Source organism: Rhinoraja longicauda, chromosome 5, assembly GCF_053455715.1.
Source record: "Rhinoraja longicauda isolate Sanriku21f chromosome 5, sRhiLon1.1, whole genome shotgun sequence".
NCBI lineage: Eukaryota > Metazoa > Chordata > Chondrichthyes > Rajiformes > Arhynchobatidae > Rhinoraja > Rhinoraja longicauda.
The window spans coordinates 4,673,673-4,698,946 of record NC_135957.1 but is presented as its reverse complement, the minus strand read 5'-3'; the positions used below and the strand labels follow the sequence as shown (position 1 = coordinate 4,698,946).

Below are 25,274 nucleotides of genomic sequence, written 5' to 3'. Positions count from 1 at the left end.
TGAGTATCTACAGGGAAATGTTAACCAGTTAAGGGCTGAGTTAGTCCTTGAGATCCACACACAGTCACAGAGAGTTAATCTTTGGGGGTCTGAATTGTCCCAGGGAGCATTAACCTTCTGAAATCCAAATACATCCATAACTACACGCACTGACAACGATCACAGACACATTTAGACATTGTCTCATACACACATACTTCCACACACTTTCACACATGCTTACTCACATGTGTGATCACATACACATAGTCATGCATTCATATACATGTGCTCACACACACATGTATTCACCACATATACTCATACAAATGTATGTTCACACACACATGCTTGCTTCCACACTGATGCTCACATTTTCATTCACACTTAAAACACTTTTCCAATCCACTGACTAAAGCTTCATGCAGGATTCAAAACCTCACCATTTTAATGCCAGTTTTAATTCAGAATAATTATAGTAACTGAAATTTGAGACAAAAAAAGAGGAACAAATAAATAGATAAGATAGAGGGAATGTGCGAGGAATCAGAGAGGAGGGGAAAATGAAAGGAAGGAAGAAGTGAGTGAGACAGAGAAGGAGAGTGACACACACAATACCTTAGAGTGAGTGAGTCTCAGGCCACCTCCACTTTCAGTTCGGGAAGTTTGACCCACACTGTTTTCTCCACCATAATTTTGAATCGATATCCATTGATTCTTAAACCCGAAGTGAACACCTTACAGTTATTTATCTATCTAAACCATTCATGATCCTGGTCATCTGTTCTCACATTCTTTGTTCCAAGACGAACAACACCATCTTCTCCAGTCACACCTGATACCCTCATAATTGGATGTCTTCTGGTTACTCTTTGCGGTCTCCTCTCTCCCTCCCCCCCCCCCCCCCCCCCCCCCCCCCCCTGTGTGTGTGTGTGTGTGTCTCTCTCTCTCTCTCTCTCTCTCTCTCTCTCTCTCTCTCTCTCTCTCTCTCTCTCTCTCTCTCTCTCTCTCTCTCTCTCTCTCTCTCCCCCTCTCTCTCCCTCTCTCTCCCTCTCTCTCCCTCTCTCCCTCTCTCTCCCTCTCTCTCCCTCTCTCTCTCTCTCTCTCTCTCTCTCTCTCTCTCTCCCTCTCTCCCCCTCCCCACACCGTTCGGTCAACGAGCAAGTTTATGGGAGTCAATGATGGCTCATCCCCATAAACTCGAAGGCCCATCAAATGGCGGGAGGTCCCACTTGCTGTCACTTCCTCTCCCGCTCCCGAATCTGATGCAGCTCCTGCCCCGCTCCCAATTCTGTTCCTGTGCCCAATCCCAATTCTGCTCAGATCCTGCTCTCGCTCCAATTCTGATTCTGATTCTGCCCCGATCCTGCTCCAGCTCATGTTCCTGATTGTGCTTCTGCTCCCGATTCTGCCCCTGCTCCTGATTCAGCTCCCTCTCCCGATTCCGATCCAGTTCCCGGTTCCCATTCTGCTCCTGCTCCTGATTTCTAACCCGTTCCCGGTGCTGGCCTGTGCGTTGTTTTAGACCGAGTCGAGCCGTGGTTAGCAGGTGGCACCACCTGGCCGTCTCTTCCCCAAGGACCAAGATCCATCCACATCAACTCCACGTCCCCACCTCCTTCTGCTCATCTCTTCTCGCCCAGAGACGTTCAACCGATCACTCATTCTGTGTATCCCCTGTTCACTCACTCTATGTCAACCGATCACTCATTCTGTTTCAATATCCTGCGTGACTGGATTAGTCACGCCACGCGTTAATGTCCTTCTCACACTCTGTAAACGCCCGGCTCACAATCTCTGAAGACAGACACAAGAAGCTGGAGTAACTCAGCGGGACAGGCAGCATCTATGGAGAGAAGGAATGGGTAATGTTTCGGGTTGAGACCTTTCTTCATACTGGTTATGGATAAGGGAAACGAGAGATATAGACGGTGATGTGGAGAGATAAAGAACAATGAATGAAGGATATGCAAAAAAGTAACGATGATAAAGAAAACAGGCTGTTGTTAGCTGTTTGTAGGGTGAAAATGAGAAACTAGTGCGACTTGGGTGGGGGAGGGATGGAGAGAGAGTGAATGCCGGGGCTACCTGAAGTGAGAGAAATCAATATAGTATTCAGTCTGAAGAAGGGTCTCGACCCGAAACGTCACCCATTCCTTGTCTCCCGAGATGCTGCCTGACCTGCTGAGTTACTCCAGCATTTTGTGAATAAATCGATTTGTACCAGCATCTGCAGTTATTTTCTTATAGTATTCATACCTCTGGGCTGTAAGCTGCCCAAGCGAAATATGAGATGCTGTTCCTCCAATTTGCGTTTAGTCTCACTCTGACAATGGAGGGGACCGAGGACAGAAAAGTCTGTGTAGGAATGGGAAGGGGAATTAAAGTGTTTAGCAACCGGGAGATCAGGTTGGTTCAGGCGGGCTGAGCGAAGGTATTCCGCGAAACAATCGCCCAGTCTGCGGTTGGTCTCGCCGATGTGTAAGAGTCCACATCGTGAACAACGGATACAGTAGACGAGGTTGGAGGAGGTGCAAGTGAACCTCTACCTAACCTGAAAGGACTGATTTTGTTCAAGATGCGGACTCTTATACAGGGAGAGGTTGGGCATGCTGACTTTATTCCTTGGTGTGGAGGAGGGTGAGGGGTTCTTGCAGAGGAGTAAAGGTCAATGAGGGGAATACATCGTCTTTTACCCAGAGTAGGGGAATCAAGAACCAGAGGGCATAGGTTTAAGGTGACGGGAAAGATTTAAGAGGAACCTGAGGGGCAACTATTTCACAAAGAGGATGTTGGGTACATGGAACAAACTGCCGGAGGGGACTATTATTAGGGTTAAGGTTTCTGAGTACTGGGAAATGCATGATAAAATAGGCCAAAGTCAGCATGGTTTTGTGAAGGGGAGATCTTGCCTGACAAACCTGTTGGAATTCTTTGAGGAAGTAATTAGCAGGATAGACAAAGGAGAGTCAGTGGATGTGTAGGAAGGAACTGCAGATGCTGGTTTATACTGAAGATAGACACAAAGTGCTGGAATAACTCAACGGGTCAGGGAGCATCTTTGGAGAAAAAGGGTGGGTGATGTTTCGGGTCGGAACCTTTCTTCAGACTGAAAGTAGGAGGTGGGGGGGGGGGGGGGGTGGTGAGGGGGGGGGGAGTGGGCGAAGAGCTGGAGCTGAAATGTTTCCCTTGACTTCAGAGTGCTTACACTGTGTGAATGATCAGGACTTGGTCTGTTTGCTCCCTGTGTTAACAGGTAGCACATTAATTCTGTGTGAACAGGCCACTCACACAACAAAATATGTATGTTCACACTGAGTAAATGGACTGCTAACACCATGACATGTAAACTCCAAATTACTCAAAATGTGTGAATTAATTCCCTCGGTTTTAAAATTCAAGAATCAAGAATGTTTAATTGTCATATGCACTGGCACTGGAAATTAAATTCTTGCTAGCTGCAGCTTAACAGGCTCATAAACAATAATACACAGGTAAATATATAATAATCGATTATACAACAAATTAATAGCCATAATATACTAGTTAACCATAAGCGCACAAAACCAAAGTGCCTATAAGATCCTAGTTGCTGAGGTTAATGTTGTGTAATGGTTGTGATGAAGAAGCTGTTCTTGAACCTGATGGTCATGGTTTTCTCACTCACTGAATGGGACTCACTCTTTGTGTGAAGGATTACTTACTCTACAGGGGTCTCACTCTATGTGAAATATCACTCACTCCGAACAGGACTGCATGAAGAAATTGCATCAATGTGCTAGGTCTAGGAAAGATCTTCAGAAATATGCATGCCCAGGAATTTGAAGCTTTTGACTCTCTCCACCATTGACCCGTCGATATAGACAGGTTAATGGATCCTCATCCTGCCTCTTCCAATGTTCACAATCAGTTCCTTGGTCTACACATAGTCCCTCTACAAATAGCCCCCCAATCCTGCATTGCCTGTTTCTATCACCTACCCAAAATCCACCCCGATAGGCCCATTGTTTCTGCATGGTCTTGCCTCACTGAACTCATTTTCTCATACCTTAACCCTCTCTTGTCCTCCCCACTCCAGTCTCTTCCCTTGTACACCTGTGGCACCTCACTTGCTCTCCCACACTTCAACAACTTCCAATTCCTCGGATCCCACCTCATCTTTACCACCGTCCCTTTATTTCTCCATTACCCACCAGGAAAGCCTCAGGGTCATTTGGATCCTCCGAGAACAGAGACACCACCAGCTCCTCTAAACCAACACTCTCTTCTGGAAGAACTTGTCCTCCACCCAGAACAACATTTAATTTGTCTTCTCCCACTTTCATGTTATAGGGGTGTCCATTGGCCCTTTCTGTGCCTATCTTTTCATTGGCAATATTGAGTAGGTGGTTTCCCCAGTCCTCCCCCCTGTAATGTGGATGGAGCCTTCACTCATGTCCCCTTGTTTCCTGCAATTCTGCCCCTCTCCACCCCAACAGAACGAGGATAGTTTCCCATCCTCATCTTTCACCCTACCAGTCTCGACTCCAGTCACATTTTCCCAACCCCACTCACACCCTTTTACAGAGACCACTCTCTCTGTGACTCCTTGGTTTGCTTATCCCTCACTATCCACTTCCTCCCTCCCCAGGCATTTGCAACCACAGAAGATGCAACACCTGTCCCTACACCTCCTCCATTAACTCACTTCAGGGACACCAACAGTTGTTCCTGGCGAGACAAAGGTTTACTTGCACCTTCTTCAACCACATCTATTGCATTTGATGCATCTCACCTCTACACCGGTGAGACCAAGAGTATTTTAGATCAGTGCTTCTTAAACTGGTGAATAGTTCACCCAAGGGTGATTGAAACTAGAGGGGTGCATGAAGGGTGAATGACAATATATATAAAATTATACACAAGGGAGAATAAGACGAAAATTACCAAAAAACATAAGAAAATTTAGTCGAGGGTAAATGAAATTTTGTGATAAAGACTCAAGGGTGAATGAGTTTAAGAAGTATTGGATTAGATGACTATCTCGCAAAACATTTGGGCTCTGTCCACCAGGGCCAGATGGAAATCCCCGGTTGCTAGCCATTTTTATTCCCCTTCCATTTCCCATACTGGCCTCTGAGAAGCAAACTGGACGAAAGCATCTCATATTCTGCTTGTGTAGCTGACAACCCAATGGCATGAACAATGAATTCTCCAAAGATAGACACAAAGTGCCGGAGTAACTCGGCGGGTCAGGCAACATCGCTGGAGAAAAAGGATGGGGACCCTTCTTCAGACTGAAGGAGTCTGAAGAAGGGTTCCGACCCGAAATGTCACCCCATCCTTTTTCTCCAGCGATGTTGCCTGACCCGCTGAGTTACTCCGGCACTGTGTCTTTCTTCGGTATATTCCAGCATCTGCAGTTCCTCTCTACACAATGAATTCTCCAACTTCAGTTAATTGTTCTTTGTCTTCGACCTAACACCACCCTTGCACATACGTTTCTTTCCACTCCCCAAGCCGCGCCTCCACCCGCTCACCACCCACCCATCCCGACTGTAGTTTCACTATTTTTATTTTGCCCCTCCCCTTCCCTACGAGTCATTATCCCTCCTTCTGGTTCATCTCACACTCCATCTTTCTTCCTTTTCAGATTCACCTTTTATCTGTCCTTCATCTCCCCCAGCCTTGGTTGTTCTCCCCGTCTTCTCTGCCCCACCTGGCTCATCTGCCGACCGAGGTTGGGCTTCCTGGGTCGGTCAGGTGGGGTGGAAGGGAGGGTGAGATGCGACGTGTTGAACCTGATCAAGGCACGGCTCAAGCTCATGTCCAGTTGCGGTCTCCTCGCTTCTGGCCGATCGAGAGACGGTGAGGAAAATCTATGTATTTAATGGCCGTTGTGGAGGATCCGCGGACACAAGGAACTGCAGATGCCGGTTTACAAAACAAGGCACAGAGTGCTGGAGTAACCTCAGCGGGCGGGACAGGCAGCATCTCTGGAGAACATGGACACGCAACGATTGGGTTGGGACTCTTTCCCGCTGAGTTGCTCCAGAAGTTTGTGATATTGTGGAGATAACCCTCCCGAAGGGCGCAAAGTCGCGGCGAGTTGTCTGCAGGAGCGGGGACCAGGTAGTTCGGTGTGTCATTCGGGGAGGGTTGTAGAACCAGAGCCAGCCAGGGTTTCAGGGGTTGGGAAGGAGGGAGGATGGTGCTGACCCTGCCCGGCGGCAGGTGAGGGAGGCGGGTCCGCCTCTTGAAGGAGATCCGCTGGCCCGGCGCCAGGCCAGTGCTGACAGCTGGCGTGCGCCTGCTCCTGGCTCCCATCCCATCTCATCCATCCGATCGCAGCCGCTCCGGGCGGTGGAAGGGGAGAGGAGAGGAGGGAGGAGGCGGAGAGGAGCCGAGGCGCGGTGGGTGAGTGGGGAGCCCGGGATGGGGGTCAGGGCGAGAGCCTCCACTCCGGGAGCAGCGTCCCGGCTCCTGCCGCTCGCCACAACCTCACATCCAACACGTATCAAAGTTGCAAACCTCCTCCCCATTGTGTTAGAAAGTTGTTTTTGCTCTGAAACAGTTTCCTTGGTTGTGAAACATCCTCGGACACGGAGTGACCGTGCGAGGCGAGGGGCTGGGGGGAGGTTCAGTGCCGTGCGTGGGGCGTCCACATTGATATCTCAGTGTGTGCAGGCTGGTTTACAGTGTCTGTGCCCGTGGGGACCGTGGTCTTGTGTCTGACACGTGTGTGTGCGTGGGGCTAGGGTGTGCGCACACAAACAGCCCCTTGGGCGCTGCTCCACCATGTTTTCCATCCACACTGACTAATCCCATTTGCTCGCATTCGGGCTGCATCATCCAATGCTTTGTCCGTTCAAGCGTCTTAGATTGACGCGTCTTACACTGTATTTGATTCCACCCCCTCTGGCAGGGGATCCAGATGTGAACTGTCACATCTGTTTTTAAACTCCATCCTCCCTCTTTAAACCTATGCCCTCTTGTTTTTAATGCCCTTACCATGAAAAAAAAATTCTCACTATCAACCTGAACACTCTCCTCTATATCCCCCAGCTCCACTCTTGCTCCCCCTCTCCCCATTCGTAACAAGGATAGAGTCCCCCTTGTCCTCACCTTCCACCCCATCAGCCAGCGTATACAACAAATTATCCTCCAACATTTCCGCCACCTCCAACGGGGCCCCACTACTGGCCATATCTTTCCATCTCCACGCCTTTCTGCTTTCCGCAGAGACCGTTCCCTCCGTAACTCCCTGGTCCACTCGTCCCTTCCCACCCAAACCACCCCCTCCCCAGGTACGTTCCCCTGCAACCGTCGGAGATGCAACACCTGTCCCTTTACCTCCCCCCTCGACTCCATCCAAGGACCCAAACAGTCTTTCCAGGTGAGGCAGAGGTGCACCTCTTCCAACCTCATCTATTGCATCTGCTGTTCCAGATGTCAACTTCTCTACATCGGTGAGACCAAACGCAGGCTCGGCGATCGTTTCGCTCAACACCTTTGCTCAATCCGCCTTAACCAACCTGATCGCCCGGTGGCTCAGCACTTCAACCCACTCCCAGTCTGACCTTTCTGTCATGGGCCTCCTCCATTGTCATAGTGAGGCCCAGCAAGCACAAATTGGAGGAACAGCATCTCATATTTCGTTTGGGCAGTTTACACCCCAGCGGTATGAACATTGACTTCTCCAACTTCAGATAGTTCACCGTCCCTCTCTTTCCCCTCCCCTTCCCAGTTCTCCCACAGTCTTCCTGTCTCCTACTACATCCTATCTTTGTCCCACCCCCTCCCCTGACATCAGTCTGAAGAAGGGTCTCGACCCGAAATATCACCCATTCCTTCTCTCCTGAGATGCTGCCTGACCCGCTGAGTTACTCCAGTATTTTGTGTCTACCTTCAATTTGAACAAGCATCTGCAGTTATTTTCCTACATATCAACCTTATCCATGTCTCATAAAATCTATCAGGATATCCCATCAGCCCCCTTTGCTCGAAGAAAAAAAAGACCCCAGTCTATCCAATCGCTCTCCCAAGAGATTTTATAAATACATAAGGGGGAAAAGGGTAACTAGAGAGAGAGTGGGACCTCTCAGGAATCAAAGCGATCACCTCTGTGTGGAGCCACAGGAGATGGGCAAGGTCCTCAATGAGTATTTCTCCTCTGTATTTACCGAGGAGAAAGACAGTAGGACGGTGGGAATTGGAGCAGTCACTGGAAGTGTCTTGAGAGCAGTCAGGGTTTCCGCCAAAGACGTACTAAAGGTACTGTTGTGTGTGAAGGTAGACAAATCTCCAAGGCCCGATCAGATATATCCGAGGACATTGTGACAAACTAGAGAGGCGTCCGGCCTCATGTACCTACGGCCCCCCCCCCCCCGGGCCTAATAAGGGACAAGGGCGGTCCCATACGGGACAAACCAATTTAGCCCAAAATACGGGATGTCCCGTCCAATACTGGACAGTTTGCAACCCTAACCCAGAGCCTGGCGAACATTCAGAATTCCCTGTGTGAGAGGTCACTGAGTGTATCCAAGGCAGAGAATAGATGATTGTTATATGTGAAAGGAATTCTGGGGCTGTGATGTTAATGTGCGAGAGGAGCAAGAAGTGAAGGTCATCTACGATCCTACTAAATGACAGAGAAGATGAACAGGATGTTCCTGCCTCTTGTTCTTATTTCACTGATAGTATTTGGAGACCAGATCGACACAGGGGGAATGGTCACTCATTCTTTTTCTTTGTCTGCTTTCGTTTCAGAGTTTGCTGCACCCAGGAAGGATGGCCACCCTCAGGAAAACCAGCCTGGCTTTGTGGACTCTGTGTTCTCTCTGCTCATCGCTCCAAGGTCATTGGTCTTGGTGTTGGGACACTGAACCTGGGGCGGCAACCAGGCCACTGGCTGGCTGGCTGCTGGTGCAGTGGGGCTGGAGGGTGGATCCACGGGCATTGGGGGGGGGGGGTGTGAGATTCAGGTTCTCTTGTGAAGAATTTGACACTATCCCCGATGGTTGGAAGGGTTAGTAACCTCTCATGAACTGTTCTCTGAGGCCTGGGGAGACACACAGAGGAAGGAGGCCACTTGGGCTGTCAGGCTCAATGAGGTTCATGTGATCAATGTAGTCTATGTGGACTTGCCTAGGTCATTGGACAATGTTTCATATGGGAGCCTGATCCAGCATTCAGAGAGGACCCATGGGTTTCAGGGTGAGCTGGCAGATTGGATCTGAAATGGTCTTGATGACAGGGCAAGGGGTGATGGTGGAGGGTTGTTTTTGTGACTGGAAGCCTGTGGCCCGCAAGGCTACCACAGGGATCGGTGCTGGGTGTTGTAAATGTTAATGTAAATCTACAAGTTCATAGACTCATTGTCATATAGCACAGAAACAGGCCTTTGCGCTACCTCGCTATGCCAACCAAGATGCTCATCTAAACTGCCTGCATTTGACCCACATCCTATTAAACCTTTCCTATCCATGTACCTGTCCAAATGTCTTTTAAATGTTGTTATTGTACCTGCTTCAACTACTTCCTCTGGCAGCTCGTTCCATAAAGCCATCAGTAGGGGAATCGAGGACCAGAGGACATAGGTTCAAGATGAAGTGGAAAAGATTTAATAGGAATCCGAGAGGTAACATTTTCACACAAAGGGTGGTGGGTGTATGGACCAAGCTGCCAGAGGAGGTAGTTGAGGCTGGGACTATCCCATTGTTTAAGAAACAGTTAGATAGGTACATGGAGAGGACAGGTTTGGAGGGATATGGACCAAACGCAGGCAAGTGGGACTAGTGTAGCTGGGACATTGTTGGCCGGTGTGGGCAAGTTGGGCCGAAGGGCCTAATTCCACGCTGTATCACTCTATAACCCTCTGTCTGAAAAGGTTGCTATTAAATATTTCCCCTCTTATCTTAAACCTATGGCTCTAGATATTGATTCTCCTAATCTGTGAAAATGACTGCGCACTCACCCTCTCTTTGCCCCTTATGATTTTACACCCCTCTATAAGATTACACTCCAATCTCTTATGTATCAAGGAATAAAGTCCCATCTTGCCCAACCTTTCCTTATTACTCAGGCCTTCAGTCCTGGCAACATCCTCATCAATCTTTTCTGCACTCTTTCCAATTAAATTGCACATTTCCTCTTGCGGTGTGACCAAAACTGAACACAATACTTCAAATTGGGCCTTGCCAACATTTTGTACAACTGCGACATTATGTCCCCATGTCTATACAATGCCCTTACTGATGAAGGCCATCATACCAGAAAAATGACTTCTAAGTTTGCAGGTGATGAGAAAATTGGTGGTGGTGTTGACAGCAAGATGTCTTTGACTGCAGGATACAATTGATCAGCTGATATGCTGGGCACAGCAATAGTTAATGGAATTTAATCCGGAACAATGTGAGGGGTGTATGCATGGGGACTACCTGGGCCAGGTTATGCAACGTGGGTGTATGCATGGGGACTACCTGGGCCAGGTTACGCAACGTGGGTGTATGCATGGGGACTACCTGGGCCAGGAAATTCAACATGAACGGTTGGAGCCCAGGGGGTTCTGAGGCACTGTGGGGCTGAAGGCAGTAGCAAAGTGAGATAAGATGATTAGGAAGTGATACAGATGCTTCCCTTAATTTGCATTGAATATAAAAGCTGGGGAGATGCGTAAAAGCAGACATTTAAAGGACATTTAAACAGGTACCTGGATAGGAAAGGTTTAGTGGAAAATAGGCCAAATGCAGTTAAATGGGACTAGCTCAGCTAAAAAAAACCTGATCGGCATGGAGAAGTTAGCTTGAAGGGCCTGTTTCTATGCTGTATTGGTCCAAGATATTTAACAAATATTTAGACAGGCACTTGAAACACCAAGGCATTTGATGGACTGAGAACTGGAAAATAGGGTCAGTATAGATAAGTGTATGATGGCCAGCACAAACACAATGGGCCAAAGGGCCTGTTTCAATGCTGATGACGGACGAGGGTTGACACAAAATGCTGGATTAACTCAGCGAGTCAGGCAGCATCTCTGTAGAGAAGGAATGGGTCCGGGTCGAGACCCTTCTTCAGATCCGTTTCGGGTCAACACCCTTCTTCAGACTCTGTTTATTATCCTCAAGGTATGTCTATTTTGAAGGATTCTGCTTAAGGTATGTCTACTTTGAAGGATTCTGCTTAAGGTATGTCTACTTTGAAGAATTCTCCTCAATGCTGATGACTCCTTGGCTCTGTAATTCTAAGCCCTATCCTCTCCCTGATCCCTGAAAATTCCCTTCTTTCCATTAGTCATTTAGCTCCATTCTGAATGCCACATTTTAATTTGTCTCCCACCAGGCTCTAACTATGTCAAGCCTAAAAAAGGCTTTTCCTTTCTCGTGCATAGTTCTTTGGCCAGCTGCGTTCATTCTGTGGTTCTTAATGTTTCTGTGAATGGGAACAGCTTCTCTAAATCTGTTCTTCGTAATTTTAAACACCTGAGAACAACCACAACTTTCCGAGTCCACAGATCGAGATCCTTTCATTGATAGAGCCTTCACCAGCTCCAGAGAAATGTGGTGAGATTCCAACCCATCACCACCTACGTATGAGAAACTGGCAGGGGATTACTTTCCCGACAACGCAGAGAGCTGAGGGAGACTGGCAGGATGTGTATTACTTTTCAATGTAGGTTTGCGGAAGGGAATGATTCTCACTCAGGAAGAGCCTGGTCAGGGTGGGTGCAGCAGTAGGACATCTATATTGGAAATTATTGGGTACAGCATATGAGAGGTGAGGTGGAATTATCAACTGTCATGATGTATGACTAATGTGTGATTGTCTCTCTCTCTCTCTAGGAGTGGAGGTCGTGCCATGTATACCGGGCTGCAACCTCGCACACGGGCACTGTGAGGAGCCTGGTGTTTGCAGGTACCATTGTCAGTGTAAATCACAAAATGGGAAACCTTACAAAAGCAGAAGTCCCACGGGGAGAAGTCTCAACCAAAGCTACATCTTTGCCAGTTGATCGGCGCCAAATAAATGACGTCATTGCCCCTTTAAAAGGATGACACTTTTGTTAATCATCAGTCTCTTCCTACATGTGACACGGTACCACTTGCCCTGTCTCATTGTTCTGTACATGGGGATGTCTTGACTTTCCATCAGGGTGGCTGGGGATCAGGCCGTTTTGTCCGTGACCTCTGATTCCAATTTCGATTCAGTGATTTAAATGACCAGGACTTCTCAAATTTAGATCTGAAAGCCTGGAATAAATATTGGTTGAAACTGTTGATGCAAAGATATATTTAGGAGCAGAATACGACCAACTGGTCAAACCTGCTCTCCATTCAATGATCATGGCTGGTGTGATGAACCTCACAACAATCCTAACCACTGTGACCTTTCACCCCTTTCTTCAGCAACCATTTTCCTTCTGCCCTAAAAATATTCAGAGTCTCTTCCTCTGTCTTTGGATGAAGGAGGTTATTAAGAGCCACGCCTCTTTGAGTAAATATTTTTTCATCTGCCTTAAACTGGCAATCCCTACTTTTAAAGTTGATACCTGATGCTAGATTATTTTACAAGATTTACATCGATCCACAACAACCCAGTCAATACTCCTCACAATCTTATATGTTTAATTCAAGTCCCCACTCACTCTTCTGAGCTCCATTTGATACAGGGCTGACCTGCCCAAACTTCCCTCATGAGATCACTTTCCCGTCCAGGTTGTTGCTGCTCAGTTTGATTTTCTTGCCAAAATGGACACTTTACACTTTCCAGATCATACTTCATTTGCCAAACTTTTCACGGCCCATCCATTACTCCTGGTAACCTCTTTATGTCTCCTTCAAGGCCAAATTTAGCAACTATATCTTTTTGTGCCTTCACTCATGTCATATGTCTGTCTGAAGATGGGTCTCGATCTGAAACATCACCCATTCCTTCTCTCCAGAGATGCTGCCTATCCCACTGAGTTACTCCAGATTTTTGTGTCTATCTTCAGTTTAAACCAGCACCTGCAGTTCCTTCTTCCTCATATATATATATAAATGGTAAAAGGTTAGGACCCTAGAACCGAGCCCTGCAACACATTACTTGTTGGTTTATTCTTACTTCTTGTATCTTTGCCATTCACAAAAGATCCAGATATGCCAACTTTTAGCTGTTAGCTGCCAGTATTCTGCCTATACCATCCACCATGGTTATTCTGTCTATCTCATCCACCATGAGTTTATATTTTCCTCAATAACCTTTGATGTTGTATCTTATCAAATGCTTTCTGGAAATCCAATGATGCTTCATACACCTGTGTCCCCTTTATCAACAGTTCTTCTTGTTACCTGCTTTAATTGATGTCACACGTATTCTACTATCATACATCCATTGGCGAGTAGAACCACTGCCTTGCAGCACAATCTGGTTTGATCCTCAACTCCAGAGCCATCTATGTTGACTTTGCATATTCTTCCTGTGACCATGAGGGTTTCCTCCAGGTGCCCCAGTTTCCTCCCACATTCCAAAGACATGGTTGGTGATGAATTGCCCCGTGTGTAGGTCAGAAGTAGAACCTGGGGGGAGTTGTTAAGAATGTGGGGAGAATAAAGCATGAGATCAATGTCAGGTTCGTGTAAATTGGTGAATGATGGGCTGAAGGACCTGTTTCTGTGCTGTACTTCTCCATGACTCTACTTCAAAAAGTTCTAATAGCTTAATGCAGTTCTGCAGTTGTACGAGGGCCCTGGTGAGACCACATCTGGAGTATCGTGTGCAGTTTTGGTCTCCTAATTTGAGGAAGGACGACCTTGCTATTGAGGCAGTGCAGCGTAGGTTCACGAAGTTAATCCCCGGGATGGCAGGACTATCATATGAGGAAAGATTGGAAAGACTGGGCTTGTATTCACTGGAGTTTAGAAGGATGAGAGGGGATCTTATAGAGACGTATAAAATTATGAAAGGACTGGACAAGCTAGATGCAGGAAAATTCTTCCCAATGTTGAGCGAGTCCAGAACCAGGGGCCACAGTCTAAGAATAAAAGGGAGGCCATTTTAAACTGAGGTGAGAAAAAAACTTTTTCATCCAAAGAGTTGTGAATTTGTGGAATTCTCTGCCACAGTGGGCAGTGGAGGCCAATTCACTGGATGAATTTAAAGGAGAGTCAGATAGAGCTCTTGGGGCTAGTGGAATCAAAGGATATGGGGAGAAGGCAGGCACAGGTTACTGATTGTGGATGATCAGCCATAATCACAATGAATGGCGGTACTGGCTCGAAGGGCCAATTGGCCGCAACCTCTTGCACCTAGTTTCTATGTTTAATGAAACATGATTTGCTTTTCATGATATCCATGTTGATTTTGCCTGTTTATTTTTATTTTTTGTGTGTTCTGCTCTGAAGCTTTAATGATAGCTTACAACATTTCCCCTAAGATAGATGTTAAATTAATGGCTTTCTGTCTTCTTTTTTGATTAAAGGAGTTACATTTGCTTTGTTCAAACTCATGGAACTTTCCGTGAATCTATGGAATGGAGTGATATTTTATAAGGAATTTTAAAGATATTTATTTTCTCATTTTCTATCTCATTCCCTGCCTTGTCCCTCTCCCCACTCTGGGCAGATGCGACCCTGGATGGGACGGGGAGCTTTGTGAACAGTGTGTCCGATCTCCAGGCTGTGTCCACGGAACCTGCCACCAGCCCTGGCAGTGCAACTGTGCAAGTGGCTGGACTGGAAGATTCTGTGACAAAGGTGAAGTCCAAGTTGACCGAACTGTTGGAATAAATATGATTTTCTGTTCCAGATAAATATGCAGAGCAGCAACATTGGTGCTATTTATTAGCAGAGTGAAGGAGATTGGGACACGATAACAGGAACTGCACCGACTGCTGTAAGGGCCTTGAGAGAGGTGCGAGGTGTCCTGGAGTTGGTGTGTTGGGAAGATTCCAAATATAGATGCTGGCCTGGGAATTAAGTGGAGAAGGCGATTCAGCCCCTCAAACACGTTCAGCCATTTAATAATTGCTGATCTTGCCTAGTGTGGGGAGGTGAGATTAGAAAACGATTGGAAAACAAGAATGAGAATTTAAAAATCTAGCAAGTGCACAACTTGGAGGTAATGTAGGTAACTGAATACAGGCGAATGGGAACAGGAGTGAAATCTCTTCTTTCTGTTGGTCAAAGGTCTTCAATATCTATCTATATACTAAAAACCGTTTGTTTGTTCCTGAACTACAGCCAAAACGGTACACGATAGCGCGACACTTTTAGGCCCACATTACTCACCGTCGTCCCTTTGGTGCTAATGGAAGAAGTTTCATTGAAATTGGTGTTATATTTTTAAAGTTATTCATATTTTAAAGTTTAAATCTATCTCCTCGGGAGGGAGGGGGGTAGGGAGAGGAGGGGGAGGGGAGGGGATGGAGGGAGGAGGGATGGAGTGGGGGAGGGATGTAGGGGAGGTGGGAGGGGGAAGAGGTGTAGGGAGGAAGGGGAGGGGGAGGGGAAGGGAGGACGGGAGGGTGCTGCACCAATGCAGGAGAGGTTTGGGCCCACTTGGTCTGTTTAATTATAACATCCCCATGCTCCACGATGACTGATGGTCGATGCAAGGTCTATAGCTTCTACAAGAGGTGGGGTGGGACAGGACAGGTCTGTGGGTGGTTTAATGAGAGCCCGTTCAATCATGTGTCTCAATAAAGATATCAGTGGTTTTGAACTCAAACTCGCAGTTAGAGCAAACACCTCCATCATCTGGGAGTGTAATTGAATGACTGAGGCTACAGTGACCTTGGTTCTGGCACAGAGGTGGTCGAGGTAGAACAGTTCTCAATCAACCCACTTTAGTATGTGTTTATTAATGACAAGCTGAAGCATTGGAGCGAGGAAAGGGTCGATGTGACGACACAGCATTGCTGATTCCGATAGATAAAGTGGACCTATAGCTGCGGATCTCAGCCCGCCATTGTGGAGCAGATGTAAACAAATTTCTGTCGACAACTAAACTTGATCCCTCTCAGTAACTGGTCATACGAGTTTGAATAGTGGTGATTGTCATCTGAAAGTGAGGTGAATTTCCATATTTGGGCATGGGTGATGGTTCAGGTGGGGACCCTTCTTCAGACTGACAGCCTTCTCTGCTGTGGCCACATAGGTCCACAGGTGGTGAAGAAGAATTTGTCACGCCTGCCTTCTTGGGTTGGAGCAAGGAATATAAAAGTTGTGAGGTTGTTCCAACTTTACAAAACACTGGTCAGATCACTCTTGGAGTATTGTCTGTAGTTCTGGTCACCACACGATACGAAGGATGTGGTTGAAATGGACAGAGCACGGAGATTCACCAGGATGTTGCCTAGATTGAAGGACTTTAGTTATAAGGAAGAGATTGGAGTGAAGGAGACTGAGGGGTGACCTGATGGAAGTATGTAAGATTTTGTGTGGCATTGATAGGAGCCAAATGGTTTCATGGTAGGGGTATAAAAGATGCAAGAGGGTCCAATCTAGTAGGCTCGTCTGCAAGGCGAGATCAATTGAAATCTATGTGCGTCCTTTTGAACTGGATACAAAATTGGCTTGAAGGTGGTATTAGTGTCTTTTTAGACCGGAGGCCTGTAACAAGTGGAGTGGCATAGGGGTTGGCGTTGTCTGCCGTTATTTGTTTTTTATATCAACTATTTGGATGTGAATGTGTAAGAAGGAACTGCAGACGCTGGTTTAAACCAGAGATAGACACAAAAAGTTGGAGTAACTCAGCGGGACAGGCAACACCTCTGGAGAGAAGGAATGGGTGACGCTTTGGGTTGAGAAGGGTCTCGACCTGAATCGTCACCCATTCCATCTCTCCAGAAATGCTGCCTGTCCCGCTGAGTTACTCCAGCTTTTTGGGTCTATTTAGATGTGAATGTAGGGGGCATAATTTGTGCGTTACAGATGACATTAAAAGTGGGCGGTAAAGGTTATTTAAAATTATAATGGGTTCTTGATCAATTGGCTCTATGGGTTGAGGAATGGCAGATGGGAGTTTAATTAAGATAAATCCAAGGCATTGCATTTTGTTAAGACAAACCGGGATGGGACTCGCATAGTAAATGGTAAGGCCTTAAGAAGTGTTATAGAACTGAAAGATCAATGGGTGCAATTACTTAGTTCTATGAGAGTGGCCAAAGATAGAACACAAAATGCTAGAGTAACTCAGCGGGACAGGCAGCATCTCTGGAGAGATGGAATGGGTGACATTTTGGGTCGAGCCCCTAAGATTTCAACCAGCATCTGCAGTTCCTTCATACATATCCATGAAAGTGATGATACAGACAGACAAGGTGGTGAAGAAGGCATGCCTTCCTTCATTGGTCAGGGTGTTGAGAACATGAGTGGGGACATCATGTTCCAGCTGAATAAGACATGATAAGGTCACAGCTCAACACTGTATATAATTATGTTTGCCGTGCTGTAGAAATGATGCCCTTAAACTGGGAAGGGTGTAGGAAAACTTATGAGAATGTTATCAGGCCTGGATGGTTTGAGTTATAAAGAGAGGCTGGAACTCTTCTCTGGTGTGTAGAAGATGGAAAGGTGACACTAGAGAGATTTATAAATTAACGAGGGGCATAGATTTGTATCTCTGCCTGCTTTCCTTTCACCTCCTAGCTAACAATGGCCAATTCTACATTTTCCTTGATCTGCATCTCTTTTGATCTATAACACTTCTTCTTATGCTTCCTTATCTCTGTAACTCCCTCTCCCCTGACGCTCAGTCTGAAGAAGGGTCTCGACCCGAAACTTCGCCTATTCCTTCTATCCAGAGATGCTGCCTGTCCCGCTGAGTTACTCCAGCATTTTGTGTCTATCTTAGGGGCTTATATAAGGTGGATAATTACTGTGCTGTATTTGATTTTGCAATTCTAGCCTAAGTTTAGGGTGAATAAGAGAATTACATGAATATGTGGAATTATGACCTGCACCATGAAACCTCTATCCCTCTTGCAGATATTCATCTGTGCAGTCACCAGACTCCCTGTGAGAATGCTGGCCAATGTTTCGATGATGGGAACGGTGATTACTGGTGTACCTGCCCTGACGGGTTCTTCGGGAAAAACTGCGAGCTGCAGGCTGGTCCCTGTACCAAAGCTCAGTAAGGAACTCCCTTTCACACAATGGAGGACAACGTCTGGGAGAACACTCTAGTCTCTAAAGGGGAGAGAGCATGAGGGCACGGTGCTGAAAGCAGATATGAGAGTGCCATTTAGGAGACTTAGCCAGTCACATGGATATCAAGGAATGGAGGGATTTATTCACAAAATGCTGGAGTAACTTAGCGGGTCAGGCAGCATCTCGGGAGAGAAGGAATGGGTGACATTTTGGGTCGAGACCCTTCTTCAGACTAGTTCTTCTTCAGACTAGTAGGTAAAACATCTTGTCTCTATGGCTTCACAAAATAGATAGAGTACAAAGCAGGATAGCTATTTCATTTTTTCAGAAGTAGATAACACACTGTTCAATTCAGGCCAACTCTCTATAGAAGGGACATGAGGGCCCCAGAGAGGGTGTAAGAAAGTTAGCAGGCTGCAGGGACGAGGGATTTCATGACATGGTTGGATTGGAGAAACTGGGATGTCCATGGAGCAAATAAGTTTTCTAGGATATTTGTGATGAGACTGTGACTGGATTAGCCAGGGTAACAGAGAGAAACAAATCCCATCAGCAGGTGGTTCAAAGACCAGGGAACACAGATTGAAAATGATGCATAAAAGAGAGGGAGAAGGCAAGAACAATTACCTTTAGGACCACTGCTTGGAAGGTGATGCAAACAATCAGGCCTTTTACAAGGGAATTGGAAAGCACCAGTAATTTAACCGTGGAATGTCTAAGTTGATCACAGGAGTAGACCTTGCCTCCTCCTGCTTGACTGGGGTAAGTGAAAGCATCGTTGTCTCCATGACCAGTGTGTTCCTTTCTGCATTCCAGGTCTCCCTGCAGGAATGGTGGGACGTGCTGGGATGCAAATGGATTTGCAGCCACCTTTGTGTGTCGCTGCCTGGCAGGATTTGTGGGCTCTCAGTGTGAGACGGATGTTGATGACTGCCTGATGCGACCGTGTGCCAACGGGGCCACTTGTCAGGACGCGGTCAACCGCTTCAGCTGCCAGTGCCCCGCTGGCTTTGAAGGGCGCTTCTGCACTGTCAACCAGGACGACTGTACCAGCCAGCCCTGCCAGAATGGTGGCAGGTGTTATGATCGCATCGCCGACTTCGACTGTGTTTGTCCCGAGGGCTACTCTGGAAAAACCTGCTCCGATTCCACACGGAATCGCAATGAAGAGTCAGCAACCAAAGCAACACCGCTTGAAAGCTTTCGTGGAAATACTTACAATGTTATAAGTGTGACCCACCTCCAACCATGGCACAGTAACCTGCAACCAATTGGTGCCAACGGCGCCAGGAGATGGGCTCAGGATGACTCTTCCGAAGGTGTTGGTGGTGGCAGATGGGGAAATGGGAAGACACAACTGAAGGTAGCAGTGAAGGAAGTGTCAGCAGACAGCAGGGCAGCTGTCACGCAGCAGCAGCTTGTGTGGCTGAGCATCTTCGGGACTCTGACGCTGCTGCTGGCTTTGGCCACCGGTGTCGTGGTGTTAAGGTATCGGTCGGGCCATTGCTGCAACAATCACCGCCTCAAGTGTTTGCGGCAGCAGGAGGGGCCAGGCCCCGAGGAGGACAGCAACATCACTTTCCTACGTACTACAAGTCCCCAACCTAGGAAAGATCTCTACCTAGATCCGATCTAATGGGCCAGCAGCCCAGGGCAGGGTTGGCCATATAGTCCATGTCAATCTTTTACCCTTCATCGCAAACTCTCAATGTATTTGCATCCTTGGGTGAGATTAAAGCACTTAATATTTTGGATGGCTTCAACTTAAGACTCTCTTACCCTGAGCTGAGTTGAGGAAAGTGGATGGGTGCGGAAGCTTCATCTGGAGGTCAAAATAATAGACAATAGACAATAGGTACAGGAGTAGGCCATTCGGTGAATCCAGCAGAAGACTTGTATTCAACAGGGAAATACCCCAAAGAGTTCCAGCTTCACCGAGATGGAAATCTGCACAGCAAGTGTTACTGAGGGGATTATACTTATCCAAGAGCCTATATGAATTTTATGTACATGAGATGATTTGGGACTGAAGTAAGTGGAATGCACTCTGTATGGATCAAATCTGTGGAACTGATGCCAGGGCTTCATGAATAACTTCTGATTCACCCTTTAAACTACCAACAGCCACCCCTCACGTTGCTCAGGCCTCATTGGCAACATTTCTGTATTCAGCTGTGCTGGGAATGACCATCAATAGTTAAATCTGAAAATGGACCAGCTAGGTATTGCAATAATTATGTGTATCTTGGTTTCTGACCTGTCTTTAATACAACAGAATCACATCTCCAAGGATGAGGGATGTCTCTGTGTCTGCCTGTGTTTTGGCTGCTGTGTGCGTTAGATGTTCAGAACCTCACCACTAATCCTCTCTTAGGGGAGGAAGATATGCCAGGGCACCTCACAGATACCATCACCAAGAGTGTCTTTAGGAAAGCAGTCAAATCTGCCTGCTGTGAAAACAGATGGATCATCAATGTAGAATCGTCAACAATCCTTCGCCACTCCCCAGATGGCAGTGTGAATTGCAGATATCCACAGGCCTGCTGGACATACAGTTACCCAACACTGAAACAGGCCCTTTGGCCCACCCTGTCCATGCCGAGCATCACATGCCGACCTGTACTCATCCCATTTTCAGGCACTTAACCACAAAATTCAATGCCGTTAGTACTCATCCAAATACTTCTCAAGTGTTGTGAAAATACCAGCTACCAGGTCTCAAATACCCTCAGGGGTTAAACTTTTTTTCCCCCTCAAATCCCCTTCAAATCTATCAGTTGCTGTAATCTACCCTTGGTTACAGTTTGCTCAGGGGAAATGTTTCTGACTATCAACCCTATCTCTGCATCATAATTTTGTACACCTCTATCAGGTTCCCCTGCAGTCCCCTCTGCTGCAAAGAGACCAGCCAGTCCAGTCTTCCTCAGAGCTGTCATGCTCCCTGTTAGAGTGGAGCTCATCGACAAAACTAATGGGAATTTAACCTATGCTCAACCTATGCTTTCACTCCAGAGGCAAAGTCAGCTCCAGGCTGTCACCAAGCACCCTTGTCCAGGTAAAAGGGTTCAAAGTAAAGTAATTTGGTGATGGCAGGATCAATGCATGTCCTTTGTCCCAGGGAGCAGTGGATTAAACCCTCCCTGAGGCATGGCAGTGAGTGGTGCATTTACAATCCTGGCAGCTGTTCAGAGATCTCACATCATGAGGGGTTACAGACACTAGATGCAATTGCTTTACTTCCGTTACTGTGCATTTTGTCATTATCCTACATCTTTCTCCAGGTAATATTTAATGTTTTGTATTTCATTCTCTTGTAGATAATTTATTTTGAGCACTGTTATAATGTGAAAATTAGATGTTTTGATTTTGACTATTTTTGATACTTGGGGTTTTTGTCCTTAAAGATTTGAATAAAGAAATTATTTGCACCGAAGATCACATTGCAAACCCACTGTGTACAATCTGCCTAACTGCTTCCTATGGCCTTGCAGTGCCCATTGGCAGACTCCGGTCAAGTTCCTACATTGTACCACAGAATTAACCAGCCATGATCCCTGGGCAAAAACAACAAAACATGTCTTCTCTTCTACCTAGACATGCGATCTCTTGTGAGGAGGCGGTTGACAAAAGAAACGAGGAAAAAGGCAGAACAATCCTCTCGAACTCCCTCAGGTGGTTAAGACAAGTCCAGACCATCACTTGGATCAGGTCCTCGTGATTTGAATGATCTTTTTTGAGGGGATCTCTGCCTAACCTGTTTTTTTAATATATGCTGGAACAATCTTCAATAGTGCTCTATCCAGCTCTATGCTACTGAACAGAAAAATAAACAGGTAACTTGGCAAATGGCAAAGTAGTATGATATAGTGTGGGTGGTTGGAATTAAATTTCCCTGGAGTTCCAGGGAAAGGTGGAGCGATTGGATTGATGGGAATGCTGTTAGTGTCAGTGTAAACGCAATGGGCTGTCTAAAGGGCCTGTCCCACTTAGGCGATTTTAAGGCGACTGCCGGTGACTAGGCTGTCGCCGAACATTCGCCGGGGTGTTGCGGGCAAGATCGTGAGGAGTCTTCAATGAATCGTAGCAGATCTTGGTGCGTCACGGAAAAATGATCCTGCTAGAAATTTCTCGGCGACAGCTGGCTTGTCCCCAGGTATCGTTGCTTATTGCGGGCACTGTCTGTCGCACGCTGTCCCCAGGTTTGCTAGGTTGTCGTAGATGCATTTAGAAGCACTTAATATTAAATTAAGAAAAGGCATTTGAAGATACCAGAAGATAGTTTTGTTTAACCAATTTATTTACCATCAGGACATTTGACAGGTAGATTGGAGATGACAGTTTGACGGTCAGGGTAAGAGTGGGAATATCGCGATGTTTCCGAAGGCGGTGTAATCTCTTAGCCAGGTGCTACTTTCACAAAAAAAGTAACTTGTATCGACCTGACTCGGCATTGTCGTTGTCATTGTCATAGTGTAAAAAAAATGTTGCCGATCTGCTATGACTTTGACAGTCGCCTTTTGACAACTGCCTCCTATGTCCTATGGAATTATAATAAGACCAAGATTATTGCCTCTCTGAAGAGCATAGGTGCTTTGAGTTAGAAATAATTCTACATGTGGGGAAGTTTAAAGGAGAGTAATGTTGGCTAGAAATGGGGATGGGCACTGTATATTACTCATGGTCTGACCAGTGAGGTATAACATGGGCAAATGGTGTTTTCCGTGGCGTGGTTTAATGCAACCCAATACTTGGTTAGCTTTAGCTACAGTTTGTCATCCTCTAAACAATGAATGAACGCTGACCAGAAGAGTTTGACTTAAAGAACAGTTGGACAAAAAAAAATTCTGGACTGCCGGAAGCTGAGGGGAAACCTGACAAAGGTGTATAAAAACATGAGAGGCATACCCAGTGTTTGTCTGAGGGTGGAAACATCAAATACTAAAAGATGACCTTAAGAAGAACAAGGGAGAGTTTAAAATTTCTGAAGAAGAGTCCTGACTTGAAACGTCAACTACCCATGTTCTCTAGGGATGCTGCCTGACCTGCTAAGTTACTCCAGCACTTTGTGTCTTTATTTGGGGGGAATGTTTAAAGATGGTAGGTTATTTGTGTACCTTGTCCCTGGTGTGTAGGAGGAAACGGGAGCACCTGGGTAACCCACATGGTCACAGAGAAAACATTAAACTCTGCAGAGTCAGGATCAAACCCGGGTCACAGGTGCTGTGCCACCCCACACCAGACCACATACACATTGCTTCAGGTCTTCCTCCAAGTTTGCTGTCTAACAGCCTTGCATCTAATTATTTAAACATAGTTTAAAGTTTGGGGATTTATTGGGGCAGTGTGCATCACTGGCATTATTTGATCACTCCCTATGTATTCCTGGTCAATTTTTAATCTGGCCCAGTGCATTTCCTTATTTTTATTTTATTCATGTTGAAATATATAAGGACTCTTTCAATTTTTAAACTGTATGAAGGTTGTGATCTTTGTCAACCTTCACCCACTCCTGCAATTCCCATTCATTTCATTCTCTCCATGCTCCAGATCCAAGTCCTTCTGAATAAGGCACTCTCATGCCTACGCTTTACAAACTGTCAATCAACAGGGTGACACAAGCCCAGCTTGGTTGCAAAAGCTTCCACCTGAATATATGTGGGAAGATAGGTAAAGTTTTCTGCACATCTGCTTTCCCAGGGAGCCTGCCAGTAGTGCAATAAATTCCACCCTGCCCCAGGTAATTACAAATTAAAGTTAGGTTTGCCAAACAAGTGCTGCTGAAGGCAGGGTCCCTTTAAACAGAAAGGAAATGTGCTCCTCTGAAAAGGTGACCTCACTTCATGTAACTGCCTGCATCAGAAGATAACCTCTCACCTGCCACTTCAGCTGCTCACGAGTGGACAGAAAACTATCAAACTAGTCAGTGCACAGTTGACTCCGTTAGCAGCCCAAGAAAGTAACACAGGTCAGTGAGGCTCACATCAACAGCTGAATTGTTAACTTGCAGCGAAACTTAATACATGGAATTCACTTTAAAAATAAACAAGCAAACAGCAGGAGGGAAGAGTCAGTGTGGGTCATGAATTTATTTATATAGTACAGGGATCAAATGACTGATTCATTCAAAATAAGACACCCCATCACATTTAAAGCTGATCAATTATCAAAGATTTACCCATGTACCTTCCATTATCAAATGCCATTAAAATAGCAAATAAATCATAAGGGACCCAGGAGAATCCAAATGTGCCCATCAAAACAGATCCATGGACAGTGGGCTAACATAAATAACATCCCACTCCCTTCCCTTTTGGGTGGCTTTCTCAGTTACCTGGAAGAGCATATAATTCAGCAGTACGTGTCATGTATCAAAAGCCCCATCGCAATGAAAGATGGAGAGCAAAGAGGAGCAGGCACACGGAGGGAAGTCGTGGAAGTCTATCACAGTAAACATGATAGTCAAAGGAAAGAGTGGGATATTATCCAGTGCACGAGGGAGAATGGGCAGGAGACTGCAGGGGCCATGAGATAGTGAGTGGAAGTGAGCCGGACACACAGAGGGAGTGACACTTGAGGAAAGGATGAAACGCAGAGTGAGTGACCAGGGCAAGTGCGAGTGGAAGCAGAGTGTCAGGTGGTGACACAGAAATGGCCTGTAAATAGGGAATGCAGAGGACTGGGAAGAAGGCGTCAGGTTAGTGATTCACGACCAGAGCGAATAAAAGAATACAGAACAGACTTTCTCCCCCTCAGGCAAAGGATGATATTATTTACCCTAAACGAAAGGCCAGGTAACTAAGGATCACATACCAACAGCATTATTTTCATCTACACTATAAATGAAATTCTGAACATCAAGTTTCCCTTTTGTTGCTTGAAATGCAGAAGATGTGTTTAGAGTCCTGGCTTCCAATCCCAAACTGTCAATTCTGCGAATATTTGGTGCAGATCAAATCAAGAGCCTTAGTCCATGGTGGGCGTATCAAGACCTCTACTCCAACTCATCACCGTGTATGAAATGATAGAAGTGGGATTCCTTATCCTGAGAGAGAACATCCGGAGAGTCAAACTCCTTCACTGTGCCTGCGTCCATCACCAACACCCGGTTTGAATCCATTATCGTGTTAATCCTGAGAGAAACAGCATCAAAGGAAACATTATTCACATATACCACCCACCACAGCAAGT

The 25,274-nt window shown here is 46.3% G+C and overlaps 2 protein-coding genes across 4 annotated transcripts in view; one reads left to right on the top strand and one right to left on the bottom strand.

Annotated features, from left to right (window-relative positions):
* The first annotated feature begins 6,357 nt into the window (after window positions 1-6,357).
* Window positions 6,358-20,376, top strand: dlk2 (delta-like 2 homolog (Drosophila)). Its single transcript, XM_078399979.1, has 6 exons — window positions 6,358-6,375; window positions 8,728-8,815; window positions 11,799-11,871; window positions 14,560-14,690; window positions 17,925-18,069; window positions 18,903-20,376. The coding sequence occupies exons 2-6, from the start codon at window positions 8,749-8,751 to the stop codon at window positions 19,720-19,722; spliced, it is 1,236 nt and encodes a 411-aa protein (XP_078256105.1). The 5' UTR covers window positions 6,358-6,375; window positions 8,728-8,748; the 3' UTR covers window positions 19,723-20,376.
* Window positions 20,377-24,165: 3,789 nt separating this feature from the next.
* Window positions 24,166-25,274, bottom strand: part of abcc10 (ATP-binding cassette, sub-family C (CFTR/MRP), member 10) — an 89,301-nt gene continuing 88,192 nt past the window's right edge. For all 3 annotated transcript variants that reach the window (XM_078398803.1, XM_078398802.1, XM_078398805.1), the window contains exon 22: window positions 24,166-25,216. In XM_078398803.1, coding sequence (XP_078254929.1) covers window positions 25,078-25,216 — 139 coding nt within the window. In that variant the 3' untranslated portion in view covers window positions 24,166-25,077. The remainder of the gene's footprint in view (window positions 25,217-25,274) is intronic.